Source organism: Polypterus senegalus, chromosome 8, assembly GCF_016835505.1.
Source record: "Polypterus senegalus isolate Bchr_013 chromosome 8, ASM1683550v1, whole genome shotgun sequence".
NCBI lineage: Eukaryota > Metazoa > Chordata > Cladistia > Polypteriformes > Polypteridae > Polypterus > Polypterus senegalus.
In genome coordinates, this window is record NC_053161.1 from 153,693,231 (window position 1) to 153,718,472 (window position 25,242).

General features: G+C 39.0%; 1 protein-coding gene across 1 annotated transcript in view; it reads left to right on the forward strand.

Annotated features, from left to right (window-relative positions):
- The window catches only part of LOC120534631 (zinc finger protein 184-like), a 53,276-nt gene extending 28,726 nt beyond the window's left edge, over positions 1 to 24,550 (forward strand). Inside the window, exons 5-6 of the mRNA XM_039762223.1 lie at positions 17,428 to 17,917; positions 21,655 to 24,550. Of these exons, the coding sequence (XP_039618157.1) occupies positions 17,428 to 17,917; positions 21,655 to 23,432 (2,268 nt within the window). The 3' untranslated portion in view covers positions 23,433 to 24,550. The remainder of the gene's footprint in view (positions 1 to 17,427; positions 17,918 to 21,654) is intronic.
- Positions 24,551 to 25,242: the final 692 nt, after the last annotated feature.

Genomic DNA, 25,242 nt, shown 5'->3' on the forward strand with positions numbered 1-25,242 from the left:
ACGGTGAATGTGTGTGATGACTTGTGGGGAGGATAAGCAGGCACATTAAAATCATTGCCTGGCGTGTTACCGCAGGCTTCACTGAAGTGTTTTATTACTGAATGCAAAGCGTGTGAGAGGCTGTTGCATTTTCCTGTAGGTCCCTGGTGTTCACGTGAGCGCGCTATTCCCAATGCATATTTACTCGTATTAGTGTAAATGTATGCAGCACGTGCTATCCATTCAGCTAACATAATGAAGTTACTAAATTGTACTTGTCCTAAAATACCGATAAGCATTTGGACGACTGCGCACTTTTTATCTGGCAGGTCGGTTCTGACTGGAGGCAGGGGTGCCCGTGATCCCCGTGGATTTGGGATCCGTCCCTGTCCGTACTAATTCCGTTAGAACTGCTCACGAGCTGGTTCAAGTTAGGACGCGGCTTTGCCCCCCTTCGTCATCTCCAGGATGCCGCAGTGTTCTCTCGCCGGCATGTAACTGCCTAAGAAGAGGTGGCCGCAATTGAGTGCGGGAGAGCCGAACTGTACATCGAATTGTTTCAAAATAACCACCGGTTCGCAGCTCTTCTCTTTCGGCTGCAATCTTGTTCCCATGTTAGCTGCCTTTCGATGTCCTCTCGTTTCGTGCCTGCACACTTGCACCGCTTGCTTGAAAGCTGCATCAAACTCCTCTGAAAGGGGGCGGGAATTTGTTAACCGGGAGAAAACTTTTCCATGTGTCGCATGTCTATGACGTTTGATGTCGCCTTTTTCCACGGCTCTCATGGCTTATTGTTGCTTGGTTTTTTTTTCCGAACAAGCGAGACAGCTATAAAGAGAGTTGGGTTCGAGAAACAAAAACAGACAAGTGACAGGCAATCCAGGTGAGTACTGATGTTAGCACGCCGGGAGGGAGTCGCGGCGAAACAGAATGCAGTACGGGAGAGACCCCGGGGAAGGCCTCAGTAATTAGGTCCAAAACAAAGGCGGCACGTCTGGCACGTGCTTGACTCTCAGCTGCTGTTAGTCGCCCACTTGTGTCTTATGAGGATAGGGAGGCCGGGAACAGAAAGCTAACACTATATTGTAACGCACTTCTTCGAACAGAAAAGACAAATTCGCGCCGTTTTTGTGTTTTGCAGAACAAATTTCATTGTGAAGGTTATCTTTTATTAATAAACAGGCACACCGAAGAAATAATTACAAACATCCCATTGTCGTGGCCATGGATACACTTTTACAGTCCCAGTTTCACACTGCAGTGTCACCGCCTGGCAGTACACCCTAAAAGTTGGCAATCCGCAGAGACCCCCGTGCTGTAGTAATGCAGCCGTCTTGTGCACTGGAACAGGTTCACGCGAGCTCGTGACACAATTCCAGCCCCAAACTTCGACGCACCCCACTTTATTCTCCACGCCTAAGAGCCGAGACTGCTCCTTTATATATACAGGTGCCGGTCATAAAATTAGAATATCATGACAAAGTTGATTTATTTCAGTAATTCCATTCAAAAAGTGAAACTTGTACATTAGATTCATTCATTACCCACAGACTGATGTATTTCAAATGTTTATTTCTTTTAATTTTGATGATAATAACTGACAACTAATGAAAGTCCCAAATTCAGTATCTTGGTGCCACACTCTAATCAGCTAATTAACTCACCTGCAAAAGCCTTTAAATGGTCTCTCAGTCTAGTTCTGTAGGCTACACAATCATGGGGAAGACTGCTGACTTGACAGTTGTCCAAAAGACGACCATTGACACCTTGCACAAGGAGGACAAGACACAAAAGGTCATTGCTAAAGAGGCTGGCTGTTCACAGAGCTCTGTGTCCAAGCACACTAATAGAGAGGAGAAGGGAAGGACAAGATGTGGTAGAAAAAAGTGTACAAGCAATAGGGATAACCGCACCCTGGAGAGGATTGTGAAACAAAACCCATTCAAAACTGTGGGGGAGATTCACAAAGAGTGGACTGCAGCTGGAGTCGGTGCTTCAAGAACCACCACGCACAGACGTATGCAAGACATGGGTTTCAGCTGTCGTATTCCTTGTGTCAAGCCACTCTTGAACAAGAGACCGCGTCAGAAGCGTCTTGACTGGACTGCTGCTGAGTGGTCCAAAGTTATGTTCTCCGATGAAAGTAAATTTTGCATTTCCTTTGGAAATCAAGGTCCCAGAGTCTGGAGGAAGAGAGGAGAAGCACAGAATCCACGTTGCTTGAGGTCCAGTGTAAAGTTTCCACAGTCAGTGATGGTTTGGAGTGCCATGTCATCTGCTGGTGTTGGTCCATTGTGTTTTCTGAGGTCCAAGGTCAACGCAGCTGTCTACCAGGAAGCTTTAGAGCACTTCATGCTTCCTGCTGCTGACGAACTTTATGGAGATGAAGACTTCATTTTCCAACAGGACTTGGCACCTGCACACAGTGCCAAAGCTACCAGTACCTGGTTTAAGGACCATGGTATCCCTGTTCTTGATTGGCCAGCAAACTCGCCTGACCTTAACCCCATAGAAAATCTATGGGGTATTATGAAGAGGAAGATGCAATACGCCAGACCCAACAATTCAGAAGAGCTGAAGGCCACTATCAGAGCAACATGGGCTCTCATAACACCTGAGCAGTGCCACAGACTGATCGACTCCATGCCATGCCGCATTGCTGCAGTAATCCAGACCAAAGGAGCCCCAACTAAACATTGAGTGCTGCACATGCTCATACTTTTCATGTTCATACCTTTCAGTTGGCCAACTTTCTTTTGCATTGGTCTTAATTGATATTCTAATTTTCCGAGATACTGAGTTTGGGACTTCCATTAGTTGTCAGTTATTATCATCAAAATTAATAGAAATAAACATTTGAAATACATCAGTCTGTGTGTAATAAATTAATATAATATAAAAGTTTCACTTTTTGAATGGAATTACTGAAATAAATCAACTTTGTCATGATATTCTAATTTTATGACCGGCACCTGTAGAGAACAGGTAGATTAAGTCCCACCACCTACAGAGGGCTAAGTAGCCCTCATGTGCATACATCTCTGCCCAGAAGGCACTTTTCTTTAAATCAACGTTTGAAGCACCATCCTGATTTGGAATGTCCTGGCCTGATCCTTATTGTTAAATTACTCACTGGGATAAAAGTATAGTTGTTATCTGAAATATTACCCCCAATCCACCTCAAAGATGTGATGTAAATCCAGTTTAAGTAAAATATACAACAGAAAGTCTCATGAATCAACCAATAATATTGATGCATATTTGAGGAATTTTGCTGTCATAGATTAACTTAGTTTTGAGTTTAAATGTAACTCTTTTTACATATGTGCACGTGCAGTGTTATTTAACCTGCAACTTTAGTACTTTCTGGAATATCCTTTAGCCTTTATAACTTCTAAAACCATTTTTGTACCTCTGCATTGGAACCTTTGCCAGTTTTTCTTTGTGGAATAGCCTCAAGCTCAATGATGGCTGATAGTTTCTGTGTTGCAATTGTCTTCTTTAAATCCCACCAAGTTGTTGGTGATTTTAACATTCACGTTTGTTGTCAATCAAAACCTTTGGTTAATGAATTTTTATCACTATTGGAATCATTTGATTTTATCCAGCACATTAATACGCCAACTCACTCTCTCCGTCACACCCTTGATCTCATTCTTACACGTGATATTTCAGTTAAGGATATTGATTTATGTGACGTTTCTTTTACTGATCACTTTTCTATAATGATGGATTTGAATATTACTGTAGATGTCCCTACTACTAATTGTGCTTCACGCTGCTCTCGCTTTTTAAATTCTTCTATTCTATCCGATTTTAAAACCATATTCTCTAGTCTTGATGTGCATGTCCAATATGATTGTATCGAGGATTCTGTCTTAGAATTTAATTCTTCTTGTAAAACGGTATTAGACTCAATTCCTCCGTTCAAGATATGCTGCAATAAGGGAAGACCTGCTCCCTGGTTAAATGAAACTACACAATCGCTGTGCCGCGCCTGTTGAGATGTGGAACGGTGTTGGAAAAAAAATGGTCTGATTGTTTCTGAACAGATTTTTAGGACTTCTCTATTCAACTTCCAGGTTGCAGTTAAGAAAGCTAAACATGATTTCTTTGCTGATTTAGTTTCCCGTCATTCTAAGAATCCTAGGGTCTTATTTAATTCAATTCCTCAATCATGAAGAATCCACTGCATCCACTGAACAGTGTCATCTCCAGGCAGAGGAGTAGCTTCAGTGACAGACTTTTGTCACTGTCCTGCTCCACTGACAGACTGAGGAGATCGTTCCTCCCCCACACTATGCGACTCTTCAATTCCACCCGGGGGAGTAAATGCGAACATTAATTTTATTTCAATTTTTTTTCGTTTTTATTACTATTTAATTTGATATTGTTTCTTTGTATCAGTATGCTGCTGCTGGATTGTGTGAATTTCCCCTTGGGATTAATAAAGTATCTATCTATCTATCTATCTATCTATCTATCTATCTATCTATCTATCTATCTATCTATCTATCTATCTATCTATCTATCTATCTATCTATCTATCTATCTATCTAATGCAGCCATTCACCCTCTTTCTGTGATGGGATTAAATAGCACTGTTCTTTCATGTGAGCAATTTCTTTCATTCTTTGTCAGTAAAATTGATAAAATTCGCTGTGGTATTGTTCCAACTGGCTATGAACTTCCTACTGTTAATCATGGTATTTTCTTGGAATCTTTTGATCTTGTCTCACTTTCACAGTTAAAAAGAACTATTGACACCCTTAAACCAGCTCCCAGCCCTCTTGATATTGTACCACCATGCCTCATAGTGGAAGCCTTTGATGCTTTGGGTCCATCTTTACTAGCCATTATCAATGATTCTAATAGTGCGGGGGTTAAGACCTCATTTTTTAAACATGCTGCGGTGCGTCCTGGTCTAAAAAGGGCAGAATTAGATCCTGGAGTTTTAGCCAATTTTCGCCCGATTTCCCAATTGCCATTTCTGGCTAAAATATTAGAAAGAATTGTTTATAATCAAGTGGTTGATCACCTTAACTCCAATAATTTATTTGAGAATACCAATCTGGCTTTAGGCATTATCATGGTGTTGAGACAGCCCTCCTTAAAGTATTCAATGACACCTCTCTTATTACTGACTCAGACTGGTGCTGCAGTCCTTGTCCTCCTTGACCTGTCTGCTGCCTTTGACACTATTGACCATAAGACATTGCTGTTGCAGCTTGAACATCTTGTTGGGCTTAAAGGGGCTGCTCTTAACTGGTTCAGGTCATATCTAACTGGTAGACACTTTTCAGTGACTTTAAATTTCTCTTTTTCGTCTACTGCCCCTCTTAAATGTGGTGTTTCTCAGGGATCCATTCTGGGTCCTATCTTTTTCTCTATATACCTTCATCCTATTTTTAGGAAATTTAACATTTGTTTTCATTGCTATGCTGATGATACACAGGTTTATATTCCCATCTGCAACTCTGCAATAAATCATCTGCACAACTGTCTTTCTGAACTAAGATCCTGGATGGCTAATAATTTTCTTGATCTGAATCAAAATAAAACAGAGGTACTTATAGTGGGTCCATCAGCTAAAGCCCAAATTGGTCTTGGACTTCTTGGCTCTTTCTGTCTTTTGCAAACCTCAAGTCCACAATCTTGGTGTTATCTTTCACAGTAACCTCTCTCTTGAGAAACAAGTTAATTCTGTAGTCAAGAGTTGCTTTTTCCAGCTTCGTCTATTAGGTAAGATCAAGCCTTTTTTATCTTCTAGGGATCTCGAGAAAGCTACTCATGCTTTTATCTTTTCTCGCCTTGATTACTGTAACTCACTGTATTCTGGGATTAGCAAATCCCTGATACACAGGTTACAGTTGGTCCAGAATGCTGCCGCTCACTTTCTGTTTGGGGCAAGAAAATATGACTCTGTTTCTCCAATATTAGCTTCTTTACACTGGCTGCCTGTCAGTTTTCGAATTGATATTAAAATATTGTTGCTAGTTTTTAAATATTTACTTGGGCTTGCTTCTGCCTATTTATCCGAATTGTGTGCTTTACACCAGCCATCCAGAGTCCTTAGATCTTCTGGTCAGTTGTCTCTTGTTGTGCCTCGTACCAAGTGTAAAACCAAGAGGGACAGGGCCTTTGCAGCTGCTGCCCCTCGCCTGTGGAGCTCTTTACCTCATCACATAAAGGAGTCGTCTACAATTGAACTGTTCAAAACGAGATTAAAGACTCATTTCTATTCACTTGCATTCCGTGACCTTCAGTAATACTGATGGTTTCCTCATTGTGATTATGTAACATTACTTCTATTTATTATTTATTTTATTTATGTTCATTTATTTCATTTCTATGTATGTTATTCATGTTAATTGTATGCTTTTGTTTAATTCTATTATTGTAAAGCACTTGGGCCACAGAATTCATATGTTGTTTTAAATGTGCGATATAAATAAAGTTGACATTGACATATCTTCCATGAGATATAAATTCTGGGGACTGAATCTATTTCTCAATGAATCTTTGGTTGATTGTAAAAAAGTCAAATTTACAAAAAGCAAAACAAGTTTCCAAACATCATATTTCTGTATAGTGCTTTGTTCTTCAAGCTAATTTTGCTTTAGTGAATTTTAGTGTCTATTTAAGGTTTGTTTACATCCAATAAACAGCTCTGAAGGTCATCTGTTCTGAAACTTATAATCATATCACTACTCCAGGTGAAGAGAGGAAATCATATAAATATAAAAATAAGTTCAGGTTAGAGTACCTGAAAAGGGACATCAGAAATTGGGTCAAAAGAGACCCTAAGGCTCAGCATTTGAAGACACTGTAAGGGTTGAGATGGGATTGTTGACCTGCATCCAATTGCAGAGCCACAACACCATATGTCACCTCATTTGTAAGACTCGCAGTTGTAGACCAGCAGTTACAGACCTGGAAGTGACGTCTCAGTCGTTTTAGGACTGACTTCGTAAAATTACTTTTGGAAGGTTTCGACAGGTCTCGGCAAAGCTCGGAAAGTAATGTCGGGTCAAGGACCTGTTCAGAAATTAAGCGATAAAAACGAGAATGGAAAAACAATACATCAAACCAAATAATATGCATCATTGTGAAGTTCAGAAGGTTTCTGCCATCACGTAGTGTCATACATCAAACTAAACAATATAGATCGTTTCTGTGAAATACACCATTAACATTTACGTTGTGTTCGGGTCTGTGGGAACCATTTAACATGTCGACAAAATTAAAATCATCAAGATTTGTGTCATTTGAAAACAGTTTTTCGTTCATATCTAGGAAACGAAATATACAATATAATTACAATGTTTACACCACGTTAGAGTTTAGTAAAATGTTAATGATAAAAGTGATTACGTTTTTTAAAATGTACTATGCATATGTGCAATATTGTTCTAAACCAATTTAGAATAAACATTTAAGCCAATCTAATATTTTTAAACATGTATGTGAAGAAAACGGCAATACATATTCTACACTGAATTATACTATATATTAATTGCCTTATATAGACCTACTCTAGTTTTTGTCACTTATTATTATAAACGATGGGCCATCAAAAGAAAAAAAATTAAAATACTAATAAAAACACAATTTATTCATATAGTACCCTTCCTATGCCCAAAATTAAGAAAGAACAACAGGGACCTATATAACATTGGCTACAAATAATATCTTCACTAAATAAAGATAAATACAGGATATACAAAACATTCAAATAGAATAAAAGACAATAATCCGGACTAAAATACAGCATATAATACTACAAAAAAATCTTGAACAAATAGCATAAATTCTGATAAAAATTCAAACCCTGATTACCTGGACAGATAGAGGGGGTAAACTGAAAGAAGGGGCAGAATGTCAGGTCTGTTTAATGTCTTCCTAAATGAATGATTTAAAAACAAATGAATGGAGTCAGCTGATGTCATTAATTTTGGGAGGTCGTTCCACAGTCAGGGCGCTATACAGCTGAAGGCCCTGCTGTCACCCATAGCATGCAGGTCAGTGAGGGGCACAGAATGAGAGGACCTTAGTGGGCAGGTCAGTAACAGAATTTGATATTCAGTCCTGTAAGACACAGGGAGCAGTGAAGGTGCAGCAGGATGGCTATGATGTGCTTGCTGTCGGTGGTCCGTATCAGGACTCTTGCAGTTGAGTTTTGAATCAGCTGGAGCTGTGATAAAAGATTAGAAGTGGCACCTGCCAGTAGTGACTTACAGTAATCAATGCGGGATATGATAAAAGCAGGGACAAGATTCTCAGCATTAGAAAAGGAGAGGAATATGCAAACATAAGAAATGTGACACAGATGGAAGTTTCTTAATATGGTTTACATGGGTGAAATAAGAAAAGGAGGAATTAAAGTGACACCAAGAAGGTCTGATGAGATCATCACCCAGAATGGTTGAAGAGGAGCTTGTTTTCTTAAGTTGCACTTTAGTGCTACTTTGCAGGAGTTCAGTTATGTTGCAATTTAATTTTAAAGAGTTTTGCTCTGTTCAGTTTTTAATTTTAATTTAATTTCACTGAGGTAAGTTGTGAGCTGAGAAAGCTGTGATGAAGTGTCACTTTTAACACTGAAATAGATCTAAGCATCATCTGCATAAAAAGATAAGCCAGTCCAAAGCTATGAATAACTTGCTCAAGGGGAAGCACAGAGATACAGAAGAGCAGAGGACGTCATTTCATTAACAAAGGGAAGTCAGATGGAGGAACTCCTGTGAGAAATTAAGGCATGAGGGTTACCCTGGACATGACATAAGCTGCATGGCCACAACGCCATATGCGATAACGTTTACTTTTACACAAACTGGGACAGTAGCTCCTCAAGATGAAGGTAACAATGCTTAGGGAAAAATAAGACAGAGCTCCCATCTCAACTGCTGGCCACACAGAATAGGCCATTGAAGACAAAGTGTCTAAAAAAATGATACATCCTTGGTGCACAATGTGACCTGCACAGGGATAGGAGATTCCATGGCTAGAAATGATAATGGACTATAATGTTACAAAAACAGGAGTGGGGAATTTAGACAAAACATTACACTGGATGCAGGCCAGAGGCAATTTTTTCAACATATTTAACATCTCAGAAAAAAATACTTTTGTCATCTCGACAACCTTGAACCAAGACTGGAACAGGTAGTAGGAGAGAAGCAGGGTAAACCACTGGTGACACCTCGCATGCTACTGGGACGACATGTGCCAAAGACCCCAGCATGTACAGCCATTGTGTCGATCCAACAGTCCAATCCACTTGGGAACCAATGATGGCACTTGTAGTTTGTATGCATAGTGAGTGTGTTTGTGTGTCTCACTGAGTGAACTGTACAGTTATTACAGTATTGTGTAGAAAATGAAAATATTCAGTTCTGCTTGATAAACAAATCAAATGTGATCTGAGGGTAAAGAGTAAACAGGTTATTTACATTGCTTGTTAAAATAAAGTGACCATCTGATTTTAAAAAAAAAAAATCTCCCTCAATACGTAACAAAAATGTAATCAAAAGTTGAGATTCAACACAATTATTTTTCGTGCTTCTCAAAAGATAAATTAAAATATGATATTTGTAAACTACTGTATTTGTGAAGGACTGACGTGTGGGGCTATCTAAACTATCATTGAGTGTATTTCAGCAATATGTGTAGTGACTTATAAAAACACAATATTACATTAAAATATACTGCTCAAAAAAATTAATGGAACACTTTTAAATGAGAGTATAGCATCAAGTCAATGACACTTCTGGGCTATTGATTAGGTAAGTTAAGTAGCAGAGGGGCTTGCTCATCAGCTTCAGCTGCTTTGGCGCACTAGAGGGGCAACAATGAGACGACCCCCAAAACAGGAATGAATGGTTTAACAGGTGGAGGGAGGCCACTGACATTTTTCCCTCCTGATCTGTTTTTTCACTTGGTTTGCATTTGACTACAGTCAGCGTCACCACTGGTAGCCTGAGGCCATACCTGGACCCTACAGAGGTGGCACAGGTAGTCCAACTTCTCCAGGATGGCACATCAATATGTGCCATTGCCAGAAGGTTTGCTGTGTCTCCCAGCACAGTCTCAACGGCATGGAGGAGATTCCAGGAGACAAGCAGTTACTCTAGGAGAGCTGGACAGGGCCCCTCGTAGAAGGTCCTTAACCCATCAGCAGGACCAGAGGAACAGGATGAGCACTGCCAGAGCCTACAAAATTACCTCCAGCAGGCAGGCCACTGGTGTGAATGTCTCTGACCTCTGACAACAGACGTCATGAGGGTGGCCTGAGGGCTTAACGTTTGCTAGTGGGCCCCGTGGAGCTTGATTGGCATTTGCCGTAGAATACCAGAATTGGCAGGTTCACCACTGGTGGGTGCCCTGTGCTTTTCACAGATGAGAGCTGGTTCACCCTGAGCACATGTGGCAGATGTGAAAGGGTCTGGAGAAGCCATGGAGAACGTTATGCTGCCTGTAACATCATTCAGCATGACCGGTTTGGTGGTGGGTCAGTGATGGTCTGGGGCGGCATATCCATGGAGGGACGCACAGACCTTTACAGGCTAGAAAACGCCACCTTGACTGCCATTAGGTATTGGGATCAAATCCTTGGACCCATTGTCAGACACTATGTATCTTATGTCATGTCCAGGGCAAACCCTCATGCCTTAATTTATAATATAATAATTAAGTTATCTTAATTTTATAATAATATAATCTTATATCACTGATTCAAAACTCAACTGCAAGAGTCCTGACACAGACTGGCAACAGCGAGCACATCACAGCCATCCTGCTGCACCTTCACTGCTCCCTGTGTCTTACAGGATTGAATATCAAATTCTGTTCTTGACCTGCCCACTAAGGTCCTCTCATTCTGTGCCCCACACTAACCTGCACTCTGTGGGTGACAGCAGGGCCTTCAGCTGTATAGCGCCCTGACTGTGGACTGACCTCCCTAAATTAATAAGATCAGCTGACTCCATTTGTTTTTAACTCATTTGTTTAGGAAGAAATTAAACTGACCTGACATTCTGCCCCTTCTTTCAGTTTACCCCCTCTATCTGTCCAGGTACTCAGGGTTTGCATTTTTATCACAATTTATGTTATTTGTTCAAGATTTTTTTGTAGTATTATATGTTGTATTTTAGTCTGGATTATTTTCTTTTATTCTATTTGAATGTTTTGTTAATGTTTTGGTCCTGTTGTTCTTTCAGAATTTTGGGCAGGGTGCTATATATGCTATATAAATAAATTGTGTTCTTATTAATATTATTATTTTTTTTCTTTCGATGGCCCATCGTTTATAATAATAAGTAACAAAAACTAGAGTAATTCTATATAAAGCAGTTAATATACACTCACCTAAAGGATTATTAGGAACACCTGTTCAATTTCTCATTAATGCAATTATCTAATCAACCAATCACATGGCAGTTGCTTCAATGCGTTTAGGGGTGTGGTCCTGGTCAAGACAATCTCCTGAACTCCAAACTGAATGTCAGAATGGGAAAGAAAGGTGATTTAAGCAATTTTGAGCGTGGCATGGTTGTTGGTGCCAGACGGACCGGTCTGAGTATTTCACAATCTGCTCAGCTACTGGGATTTTCACGCACAACGATTTCTAGGGTTTACAAAGAATGGTGTGAAAAGGGAAAAACATCCAGTATGCGGCAGTCCTGTGGGCGAAAATGCCTTGTTGATGCTAGAGGTCAGAGGAGAATGGGCCGACTGATTCAAGCTGATAGAAGAGCAACTTTGACTGAAATAACCACTCGTTACAACCGAGGTATGCAGCAAAGCATTTGTGAAGCCACAACATGCACAACCTTGAGGCGGATGGGCTACAACAGCAGAAGACCCCACGGGTACTACTCATCTCCACTACAAATAGGAAAAAGAGGCTACAATTTGCACGAGCTCACCAAAATTGGACAGTTAAAGACTGGAAAAATGTTGCCTGGTCTGATGAGTCTCGATTTCTGTTGAGACATTCAAATGGTAGAGTCAGAATTTGGCGTAAACAGAATGAGAACATGGATCCATCATGCCTTGTTACCACTGTGCAGGCTGGTGGTGTAATGGTGTGGGGGGTGTTTTCTTGGCACACTTTAGGCCCCTTAGTGCCAACTGGGCATCGTTTAAATGCCACGGGCTACCTGAGCATTGTTTCTGACCATGTCCATCCCTTCATGACCACCATGTACCCATCCTCTGATGGCTACTTCCAGCAGGATAATGCACCATGTCACAAAGCTCGAATCATTTCAAATTGGTTTCTTGAACATGACAATGAGTTCACTCTACTAAAATGGCCCCCACAGTCACCAGATCTCAACCCAATAGAGCATCTTTGGGATGTGGTGGAACAGGAACTTCGTGCCCTGGATGTGCATCCCACAAATCTTCATCAACTGCAAGATGCTATCCTATCAATATGGGCCAACATTTCTAAAGAATGCTTTCAGCACCTTGTTGAATCAATGCCACGTAGAATTAAGGCAGTTCTGAAGGCGAAAGGGGGTCAAACACCGTATTAGTATGGTGTTCCTAATAATCCTTTAGGTGAGTGTATAGCATAATTCAGTGTAGAATATGTATTGCGGTTTTCTGCATACATGTTTTAAAATATTAGATTGGCTTAAATGTTTATTCTAAATTGGTTTAGAACAATATTGCACATATGTATAGTACATTTTAAAAATCGTAATCACTTTTATTATTAATGTTTTTCTAAACCATAACGTGGTGTAAACGTAATTATTTTGTAAATTTTGTTTCATGAATGTAAACGAAAAACTGTTTTCAATTAACACAGATCTTGATGATTTTAATTTTGTCGACATGTTAAATGGTTCCCACAGACCCGAACACATCGTAAATGTCAATAGTGTATTTCACAGAAATGATACATATTGTTTAGTTTGATGTATGACACAACGTGATGGCAGAAACCCTCTGAACATCACAGTGATGCATATTATTTGGTTTGATGTACTGTTTTTCTTTTTCATTTTTATTGCTTAATTTCTGAACGGGTCCTTCATCCGATGTTACTTTCCGGGCTTTGCCGAGACCTGCCCAAACCTTCCAAAAGTAATTTTACGAAGTCAATCCCAAAACAACGGAGACGTCGGTTTCGGGTATGTAACTGCGGATCTACAAATTTTTTTTTTTTTTAAATTTTATTTATTAATTTTATTACAATCAATACATAGCAATCAAGTTTTTACAAAAGAAAAGAATTATGCTAAGAACAGATCGATCCCCACCCTTGAGAGAGAGCAAGCCAAACGGTGTAAAATTTAAGGCTTGTAAAAATACCTAAATCAACAAATTCTCTGTGCTTTATAAACTCATTTCAAAATATTACTGATTAGATCCTGCCATGTTTTGAAAAAAGTCTGTACAGATCCTCTAACTGAGTATTTGATTTTTTCCAATTTTAAATAATATAACACATCAGTTTCCCACTGACTTAAAAGAGGAGAGTTTGGGTTCTTCCAGTTTATCAGAATAAGTCTGTGCCAACAGTGTAGTGAATGCAATCACAATTTGTTTGTCCTTCTCCACTTTAAGCCCCTCTGGAAGAACCCCAAACACAGCTGTTAATGGGTTAGGAGGGATTGTGAGTCCAAGGCTGTCTGAGAGGTAATTAAAAATTTTTGTCCAGAATAATGTTAATTTGGTGCAGGCCCAGAACATGTGACCTAGTGAGGCTGGGGCTTGGTTGCAACGTCAGAGGTTGGATCATGTCCTGGAAACATTTTGGAGAGTTTTAGTCGAGACAGATGTGCTCAATATATAATTTTGAGTTGTATAATTGTATGCTTTGCGCATATGGAGCTTGAGTGAATTCTCTGCATTGCTACTTTCCACTCCTTTTCTGATATATTAATTGAGAGGTCATTTTCCCAGTGTCCTCTTGGATCTTTGAAAGGAAGGGATTGTAAAAGGATTTTATATATTGTAGAGATGGAGTCTAACTCCTTGAAATTGAGCAATAATTTTTCCAGCGTGGATGAGACTGCGGATCTACAAATGCGGTGACGTATAGTGCTGTGGCTCTGCAAGTGGATATTATTGATGTCAACAGCAAAGTCAGTGATGGAGTTGGAGTTGCGTCTGGCCACACAGTCAGTAACGAGTGCAGAAGGTCGCTACATTGTGGAGTGCCTGTGCTGAGGGAGAGCATGGAGGAGGTGATGCTGTCAGTTAGAAAGTTTAAAGTCCAGCTGCTAAGGAGCTTACTAATTAGTACTGAGGAAGCAACTGAGATGTAATCTATAAAAAGGAGTTTGGCATAGTAGTTTTTATTCATTCAAGTGTGCCATGATGGTGTGAGGTAGTCAAAGCATCCAATTACAATGGACGTGTTGCCATGTTTTCTCTGGCATTTTCTTTGGAGTATTCAGGGATAAAAATAAAAGGTTCACTGGTATTTTTATAATCCAACCTAGGCATTTCACAACTTAAGTAACAGTGACTTAAATGAGCAAAGACTAGTTAAATGGGCTAAACGTTTTAATTATTTCTTACATTTCTTACATTCAATGTTGCCAGTTAACTTCTGGAGATAACTAAACAGAAGTAACCTACACTCTGTTTTTAAATTTTTTTCTATTGCTATAAATGGAAACACAGTGGATTTCAGCCATGGGTATCAGAGTAAGGGTTTAACTTTCTCAAAAGCAGCTCAACAGACAAGTAAGTGGTGGTCTGTGGTGCAGTGTTTTTTTTTTTTTTTTTTTCTTTTCCCTTCTTTAGCTTGAAGGGAGACCCCATACTTATTTGGGCCATGTCTTTTAATATGACTTCTCTTTTGTTACTTTATGCCAGCCAGACTGAAAACTGACATTCATAATGAATATGCATCACACAGTCAACACTTAGCCTAGTTAGCTCCATGGTGTTTAATGAGCAATTTTGCTTTAGTAGCTTATACACAATTTATCTTCATATTCATCTTGACCTCAGTTGACCAGGTTTTGTTCAGTACTGATATCGGCACAAATTTATCACACATCTCTAATTGATACAGATGAGTGACGTAGCTGCTTGATTTCTCCAGTGAAAGAGAAGGAGCTGTTAATAAAAAGTAAGACTCCTGTTGAGGACATTTGCTGTTTTTTCAGTTAAATTCAACTTATTCTTATTAAATACACTTCAACTTCACAACATACTATATTACTTAAAATTTAAAAAAAAATGCAACATAGACACGGCATAAAATAAAATAAACATTATGCAATATACGCATAGAAATACATGGTCATGGATGGATCCTGTTCTACTATCTGGTTGAGAGACCAGTATAATGGACTCTCATGGAAAAAAACAGTCAAAAAGCTGTCATGGAGCCTCATTGTGGACTGGCATCCCAGGATGCCAGTATAATGGATAAACAATATGAATAGTGAAGTGAGAGGAGAGAAGTAGCAAAAGGCAGTGAGGGACTGTCCCCTATGCACATGTCACTCCCCAGTGGGTGGCAGCATTCCTCTTGGCGAACCCCAATTTGTACACCTGCAGGGCAGCATGGAAGTTGTGGGTATATAAGGGGTGCCCTGTTTGGTTCCATGGGTGCCATCAGAGGGAGCTGTTGGGAGGGTGATACCGTGTCCCATGGTGGTTCCACCTGGCCTGGAAGAGCTTGCTGGAAACAATAGTTTTTGCAGCAGAAGTGCTCCTCAGTCAGGTTCAAAAGAGAGTGCTCCATGTCTTCCATGGAGTCAGACTCAGGAGAGAAGGACAATGGTGTCCTGGGAAGAGTGGAGGCTGGATAAGCAATTCTAGGAATAGTTGGGTCTGGAGTTTGAAGGTCTGTGATAACCACTAGTAGCCAGAACATATATACATATGAAGGGTGGTTTGAAGTCCAAACTAAAACTACCACTAAAAGTGCCTAACACAGGCACTCCGGAGGGTAGTGTGTGGAGCCCCTTTCTGTGTACTCCATGCCTGATCATCAACAATGATGAGGCAGCCTACAAAAAAAGAGGTCGACCTGGACAATGAGGCAGATCAGAGGGTGCTATAAACAGACAGCTTTAAATCTCTTGAGAGAGGTTAGGTGCACCCACCACATGATGAACCAACTTCAGGATCCCAAATTAGGACCCGAGTGCTGCCATTCAATGGGTGACACCTCAGCACCACACTAGTTCAGATGGAATGGAACCAGTGTGAGGTTTTTTATGGTGGCCGGAGTGCCAATTCTACCACCAACCCCAAGGTTTTTCCCTGTATGCAGGGCTGGATGCAGATTAATGTTGTTCAAGGGCCCAACAAAGCAGAATCACTTTTGGTGTTTGTGGGATTTGAACTGGCAACCTTCTGATTGCCAGTACAAATCCCAAGCCTCTGAGCCACCACTAAATCTCTTCGAGTGACTATGAAGTGAAGCGGTTGCAACACATTTCAACTCTTGTCAAAAAAGATCAAACAATGCCTCTACGTTCTCAGATGTCTGAGGAGAGCTTGCATTTCTCTCATCTTTTCTGCAATACACGGTGGAGACATCTTCACTGGCTCAGCACATTGTGGTATGGCACATGCATGGCTCAAGCCTGTAAAGCTCTGCAGAGAGTGGTGAAGGCGGCACCAACTATTGATGGCATTACTGCCTTATGGTTGTGTGTGTTTGTGTGTATGTTGATTGATATTTATACCTTTTGTGTATCTTTTGATGGTATTGTATTATTGTCAGCTGTTCTGCGGAGATACTGAAATAACAATTATTTGGAATTGTATACAATTGAAATAAGCTTGACTTGACTGGCTTTAAAGCAAACCAGTTGCCACTATGGATGTCAGGATGATAGAAACGTAGAAAGTGTCAGTCAGAAGTATTATTACAATTCATTCAAAAAATAAATGAGAAAGGAATATGAATAGCCTCAGAAGCAGCACTTACAAGAGCTAATGTGTCTTAAAGTAATGGAGTCATCAATCTTGAGTGAAATGCTGGGACCAATTGGGCACCTCTAATACTGATTGGGAGGTCAACTCCATCTTGCTGAAAGAAGAAAAAAAAAAACAAAAAAAAACAAAGTCTTTAGTATAAAATTGCAGATATGTAACAACAATGGAGAAGTATAGATAGTAATTCTTAAGAGGGACACTTTGCAGTATATATACTGTAGGTAGTCTTTATAGTGCCAACATACCAGTGTTTGGAAGATCATACTGAACAGATTTCCAGGCAAAACAGTAACACTTAAATGTGGTTATATAGTTTTTACATGTAGAAAACTAAAAGGAAATAGTAAAATGAATTATTTTTGGAGACATTATAAAATAGATTATGTAACTTTTTCTCCCAACAGAGAAAAATTATCTGCTTACCCAGTGAAGATGGTCCTGCAGCAAACTGTAGAATTATGCCTTGGCCAGACCTTTGAAATGAAAATGGAAATCTTATAAAAGGAGCAGAGACTCTGAGGAAAGCAAGATATCACACTCGTTATGGCCTCTCCCACAGATGGTGTCATGGAACAAAGAGTATCTTCCATAAAAGAAGAGCGCTGCGAGTGGGATTCAGTCTCTGTTGTACCTGAGGGTCATTGCATGAAGCTGAAAGAGTTTGAAGGAGAAATATTGGTAACTAAACAAGAGGAATGTGAACATGAGTTTGTGGACATTAAAATAGAGGATCCTGAGTGTGCAATAGTGGGCACTGAAATACAGAACCATGAACCTGTAAACATTTTTAAGGAGGAGGAGACCTCAGAGAATGACTCAAGGTTACAGATGTGCCCAGGGTCAATAAAAGAGAGACTTTATTTAGAGGCTTCTAAGACAGAGCGAAGCACTAAGCCACTGCAGAATTTTGTTAAGCTGAGTCCTAAATCACCCAGATTTGATGATGAAATCACCGAGAAAATATGTTGCAGGAAAGAAACAAAAGAAGAGTCACCTACTAGACAGCTTGAAATGAGTAAGTGATGTCATTAAATACAAACAATATGTGAATTATACAAATTTCTCTGCCATTTTATTGGTACTTTGTATAAGCTGATTATAAAATTTTACTGTGTTTGTAAAAACAAAAAATAAAAAATAAGAGAGAGAACACTCAATAAAAAAAGGATAGATATTAATTAGAGCAGTGGATTCATTCCAGAATCATTAGACCGAATTAATATTAAATTGTTGTTCATATTAGCTTTCATTTTTCTCATTATTTTATTTGTATCACGAAGGTATTGCAGCCTTAATGCGATATACAGGACATATATTGTATTTTGTTCATTTTTAAGCTGTAAGTGTCTATATAAATGTTTGCGTCAAGGTTTGGGCCATTTTAGGAATAAAGGAGTGGCACCCGCGGTGGGCTAGTGCCCTGCCTGGGGTTTGATTCCTGCCTTGTGCCCTGTGTTGGCTGGGATTGGCTCCAGCAGACCCCCGTGACCCTGTATTCGGATTCAGCGGGTTAGAAAATGGATAGATGGATGGATAATGGATGGATGGTTGGAGGAGTGGCATAGTCTCCAGGTGCTAGTCGTTTGGCTGTTAAGCTTTGAGGAAAAGCCATCATTTAGAACCTTTGGGTGCTGCAGTTACACATAGTTTAAAAAGGAGAGACAACAAATGAAAAGAGTGGGCACCACCGTGGTGATCTACCCCTGAAGAAGTTACAAATATATTTGAGGGTTTTGTTTCATTTTTGCCAAAAGCACTCCTGACTTTGTTTTTCCTGAAGATTTTTTTGTTGGTTTTGTTCTAAATGCTGCTAGAAATAAAGTGTTATAATAACACTAACACAACTCCAGCCCTGTATATAGTATGTAAATAACATACAAATAAAAGCAAAGTCTGTATATAATTGGGGTGATTTTTGGGAAAGGTCTGAATTTGATATATATTTTATATAACTGAAGGACATCTTATTTTATCCCAAAATAAGGCAGAATAATTGCTTGACTGACTTATTTGAGCACCACTCAGCCCACAGCCTTGTCTCACCTGTTCTTCCGAAGCTGCTATTCAAAATCCCACTATCAGGGCACCTCATAAACTTCTTTACGTAAAATGTCCAAATCAACAGATAGCTAGCCAATAGGGGAGCATAGTTAAATCCTTCATCCTGGGTGCCTTTTGTAACCAAAAGAGCTTTCTTTCCTTCTGACCAAATATTTAGCAAATAGCATTCTATACTACACAAATATTTTGGACAGGTTTTATGTTTATTTTAATTTAATATGAATCACGTTACTAAGTACAAATCTGATCATTGATGTTTAACTGAAACCTAGTTTAATAATTCTGATGTTACTTCTTCACTTGAGACATCACTACATGGTTTTATCTTCATTTTAAAAATCAAAACCTGTTAGGTGAGAAGTTGACCCTGGAATACTTTAGTGTGACTGAATTTGGCAGCTTTTATCTACCTATAAGCTGTGATCATGTAGTTTTGATGGATGATTATAATATTCACATAGTTATAGAAACAATCATTTACCAGATGTTTTGTACACTTGCTAAAATATGGCGGGGATTTGGCAAATTGTTAAAGGTCAAACTCACTATCACAATCATGCATTGCATTAAATTACTTGTGGTATTCAGAGTAAAAACTAAAATATATTAGTCTACTAAATAACTTATATTTGACCACTACCTAATTATATTTGCCTTTTTCCTATCCTCACTAATACAATCACAAATTGCAGGGGCATCTGTATGACATACAGATTGCAGCTCTAAATCAGTACTGAAATAAATATTATGAGAAACTCCAACTTACAGGTTACCGTTCTTGCAGAGAGCATGAACAGGCAGTGTTGAAAGGTATCAACATTGGGAACTTTGCCGTGTGCTCCAGTTTACTAGATAAAATTATCACACAAACGTTTTTGGGTTTTTAAAGTTGTTTGGGGTGGAAAGCAAAGAATATTATTCCCTAAAGGTTTTTCCGTGGGCGAAACCTCTATTCCCTTCCTTAACCATCCTCCAAAATTGCTTCGCCTTGCGATCTTCCACGATTACTTCCCCTTTGGCTCCATATACTCTCATTTGCCTTGCACACTGCTTATTTCAGGTAAGTGCAAGCACCATCTGCCCTGACTTTCCCCGACTTTGTAAACTGATCCAAGCCCAGGATCCTTCTGGGTATTTGCTGGTGGCTACACACCCAGGCCAATGAAATTTAGTTTTGGAACATGTCTTGCAAGCAAGTGCACTCTAGCCATGTTAGCCGTTCCTAGACCTGCACCAGAATAAATTTTCCCTTCTGTCTGCACAGGGAGAAAAGTTTCGGTGCAACTTAGGTTTCGTATGAATCGTTTCACTCATCACTTGTTAAACACATTATATATAAATAATATGCCACTTACCAAAGAGGCTTTTTAAGGTTACTCATAGGCATATTCACTTACAGTACTGTACATGGTCCATTGTTTTTGTAGATCAAGCACAATCTTTCCACATGTTCCTACCTTAATGAATTTAGGTGCATAGGAAATTATACTGCAGCAGCATCTACTAAAAGAAAGAATTGCAAACTGCTGATGAAACAACAAGGGACTTTCAAGATGGAAAACAAGGTGAACAGTCTAAGGTATGGAAAAAAAAAAACGTAGACATTTTCTCAGCCTACTAAACTTTTAGTTTGTTTACCATGTTTAAACACAGATTAATCAAATTATGTTTTAAAGACAATGAAAGAATAACATTAAAAAGCATCTCCAAAGCAGAAGTGCACCAGCACTTTATACGTGGTCTACTAGTATTCAAATGTTTTTAATCCTATTGTGGTAGCCCTATTGTTTTATAGCCTATGCAGCATATTCTTATGGTATTATAACTGGGTGAGTCTGATTGTGTAAATGGAGAACAGGGGTTCTCAAACTTCATACCTGATGACCCCTTGTGGCTGCAGCTTTTTATTCAGAACAAATTCTGTTTTTAATTTGACTTAACATCTTTCTTAATTACATTTTATTTCCCACTTTTTGTGTTTTGGAGTCAATGTAGAAATTAAAAATCTATGTTTGGTCAGTTTTTATTAGAATATACCAAGCATTTACATATGTCACATAGGGGATAATTTAGTGGGTTTTTTTATCTTTGTTTTTAAGATTTTCATCATCATGATGATTTCCATTCTACTTTTCCGGGTGCAGGTGTCATTTAATCTATTATTCCTAATGAGCACATTAGTGGGTCTGACGCTAAAGTATTTGCAATTCTTCGTCATTCAGTGTCATTTGCACATTTGTTTGCTCAGCTTGTCATTAGTTGTAATTATTAGAATGCAATTAAAGGAGCAAACTACACAGAAAAAGGCAAATTAATAGGAAAAAAGAGTTAAGCATTTAAAGCTATAGTAAAAATACAAATATTTCTAAATGTCTTTTAAATGTAAAAACATATAGCTGTGCTTTTCTGAATACAGAATAAGAGAAAAAAAAAATCCAGCTAACTAAATGAGATAAATTGGAGCTAATAGGATCGAATGTGAAACTGGTTACAATAAGAAAATTAATTGGCCATTTGGGGTCCCCAGGACCGAGTTTGACAACCACTGATAAAGAAGGAATCTGGACATCTGGCCCAAGATGGTACACAAGTGAGCAGTATTGTATATTTTTCTTTGAATTATGTCATCTTAAATTTTATTTAATTCATTTACAGGGTTAAGTTAAATATGTTTTATCTGTCTTGTTGCAGATTTGCCTGAGAATGACTGCTTTTCAGAGTGTCCATTTGTTCAGACCTCTGCTCAGAGCAGACCAAAATTGGATCAGCATGATGAACGTATGAAGGAATTGACATCTGAATTAGATAGTCTGATACCAACCTCTTTACATTATACTTCTCCATGTGTTGTGAACCTGACAAATACTGAAGCTGCCAACATTCAACAGGCACAAAATACTAGGCCAGTAAGCTTGATTGTCTGTCAAGTATGTGGAAAAAACTTTAAACGAAAATCTAATTATAGAGATCATTTAAAAATTCATGCAAGACAAACTCCATGTTGCTGTTCTTATTGTGGGAAACAATTTGCTACGTTACGCAGTCTTCAAATGCATAAAAGAATCCACACTATAGAGAAACCTCATTGCTGTTCTGAGTGTGGCAAGCGATTCTCGCGGATAAGCCGTCTTCAGAACCACACAAGACTACACAGTGGAGAGAAACCTCATTCTTGTTCTGATTGTGGCAAGCGATTCACACATGTATGCCTTCTTCACAACCATGCAAGAATGCATACTGGAGAGAAGCCATATTGTTGTTCTGAATGTGGTAAGCGATTTTCACAAATAAACAGTCTTCATGTGCACTCAAGAACTCACACTGGTGAGAAGCCATATTGCTGCACTGAATGTGGTAAACGGTTCTCGCATAGTGGCAGCCTCCGGAAACACACAAGAGTTCATACTGGAGAAAAACCATATAGTTGTTCTAAGTGTGGCAATCGATTTTCAACCAGTCACAATCTAAGAAAACACACAAGAATTCACACCGGAGAAAAGCCATATTCCTGCTCAGACTGTGGCAAACGATTCTCCACGAGTAGTAGCCTTCGCAGTCACACAAGGATTCACACTGGTGAAAAGCCATATTGCTGTTCAGAATGTGGCAAACGATTCTCAAACAATACCAGTCTGCGGAGCCACATAAAAGTCCACACCATTAAACCCAGAGAGAAACCTTATCACTGTTCAGAATGTGGCAAACAATACACACATTTACAAAGCCTTCAGAGCCACACAAAAATTCATACTGGAGAGAAGCCATATTGCTGTTCTGAATGTGGCAAACGATACTTACACCTAAGTGGTCTTCAGAGCCACACAAAACTTCACACTGGTGAAAAGCCATATTGTTGTTCTGATTGTGGCAAGCTGTTCTCTCATATAAGCAGTTTTCAAATGCACAAGCGAATACACACAGGTGAGAAGCCATACTGTTGTTCTGAGTGTGATAAACGATTTGCACAAAGCAGTGGCCTTCAGGATCATATGAAAATCCACACTGGAGAAAAACCTCACTGTTGTTCTCAATGTGGCAAACAATTCTCTCGTAGGAACAGTCTTCGGAAGCATATACAGATTCACAATGGAGAGAAACCTCATTGCTGTTCTGTATGTGGCAAAAGATTTTTACAAATAAGCAGTCTTAAGAGCCATACTAGAATTCACACTGGGGAGAAACCATACTACTGTTCTGATTGTGGCAAACAATTCTCACACAACAACACTCTCCAAGCACACACAAGGGTTCACACGGGTGAGAAGCCATATTGTTGTTTGGAATGTGGTAAGCGATTTGCCACAAATAGCACCCTTCGGACGCATAAAAGAATTCATGCTTATAAACCCCGAAAGAAACCTTATTGCTGTTCAGAATGTGGCAAACAATATTCTCACAGAAGAAGCCTTCTGAGCCATGAAAGAATTCACATTGATCAAGTGGTAAATTCTGACTCCCAAACACTGTAAAAGAAATGACAGAAATCCATGCATAATGATGAAGGAAAAACTCAGCCAGATCCTGGACATTCAAAAAACTTCTACATGACTACTTCAGGAAGAAAAGAAACAGAAAATGACATCATACCCAGAAATTATGCCTGAAACAATCCAGAAGTGAAACCAACCAGCTGATTGTTTTCTGATAGTCATTGGATGAAGGATTTGAGAGCCTACAGGCTCAGCTTGAGTGTCTGGCATATGACTTCCACTCTGTGTGTGCTTTCAATGTTGTACACAATGCTGCCCTGATAGGCATTAGATCCCTACAAACCTGAAATTGGATAAGTATGTTCACAAAAAGAATTTGTAGATAAAAGGCTGTTGAACTTTTGAAGGAGGGATCCCTGAAGTAACTGGACTGCTGGACAAACAGCAAATAACATTCTTGAAGCTAGGAAAGACACAAGGTGAATTGGTCAACTGCAGAAAATTCTTGGAACATGTACAGAGTGGCCTATAGTAATAGTTTGAGAAGATGTGAAACAAGAAAATGCTGATAAGTTGAAGAGGTTGGGCCTTGATGAACATTGGACATCCCTTCAGTTGCAAGTATTCAGCTGCAAAGACCTGTTAATGTGGCATCCTCATGGAAGCTGAATGCAAGAAAAACATTTCTACTTCAAAGTTAAGGAGCAATGAATGTGCCTGAATGCATGAAGGATGTAATCATTGATATGGACTTAATCAACAAATATAATTTAATGCAAAGAGAATTTTAAAAATTAAGAAAATAATTTGGCCATAATGACAACATCCTAGTAAGTAAATCTTGCAAGAAACACTAAAAATACATACCCTTCATCTAAAATATTAAAAAAGCACTACATCCCCTAGTCTGAAAACAGAATTAACCTAACCAATATTGACTACTTTTGGAAGTCAGAGATTTTCAGACAAGAGCCAGATGTCATAAAAGTACTCTAAGAAGAACAGAAGAAACCAGCTTTCAACATAAAACTGAAACCTCAAATTGTAGTGATATGTGACAACAATGACCCCATAAACCTATTTGGAGCATTTTTTTTTTATTTTTAATAAATTTGCAAAAATCTCAAGTAATCTTTTTTCACATTGTCATTATGGGGTGTTGTGTGTAGAATTCTGAGGAAAAAAATGAATTTAATCCATTTTGGAATAAGGCTGTAATATAACAACAATGTGGAAAAAGTGATGCGCTGTGAATACTTTCCGGATGCACTGTATTTATAGGTAGCATTGAAGTTCTACAAAAGTAAGATGTAACCAAACTCCTTCACTATAAGTCATACCAAAGTTGTGGCATTCCAGAACCTGAGAAACTTTGGAATCTCACATCAGAAAGAATGACAAGAACAGAAATTGATAGTGATAGACTTACAGTGACTACAGACAAGAACATGTTAGAGTGGGCAAAGAAAATGTACATACCTGTATATTCCAAAAACTGAAATTATCTGTCCCAAGGCAAAGCCTGTAAAGAGGGAGAGAGTTTAAAATAAAATGGGGGAAAATACAAAGCAAGGTAATTGAAGATATGATCGATATGGAACAAGGGAAGAAAAACGGATCAGGTTGTTATCGGATCTATAGGACTTCTCAAAAGAAAATATTGAACCCCATTTTGAGGTCTTTGTATTACTTTTTATTACTTCTGTGCTCCAGATGGAAGCATTACTGTAGACAATGCAGGTTTTACACAGAACAACTGTATCCAACTTACAAGAATAAAAGTAAAATGTTACAAGATGATGACCTTGTCTTTTCAGTCTTGTCAAACCCAAGCAGAGGTATTAAACTG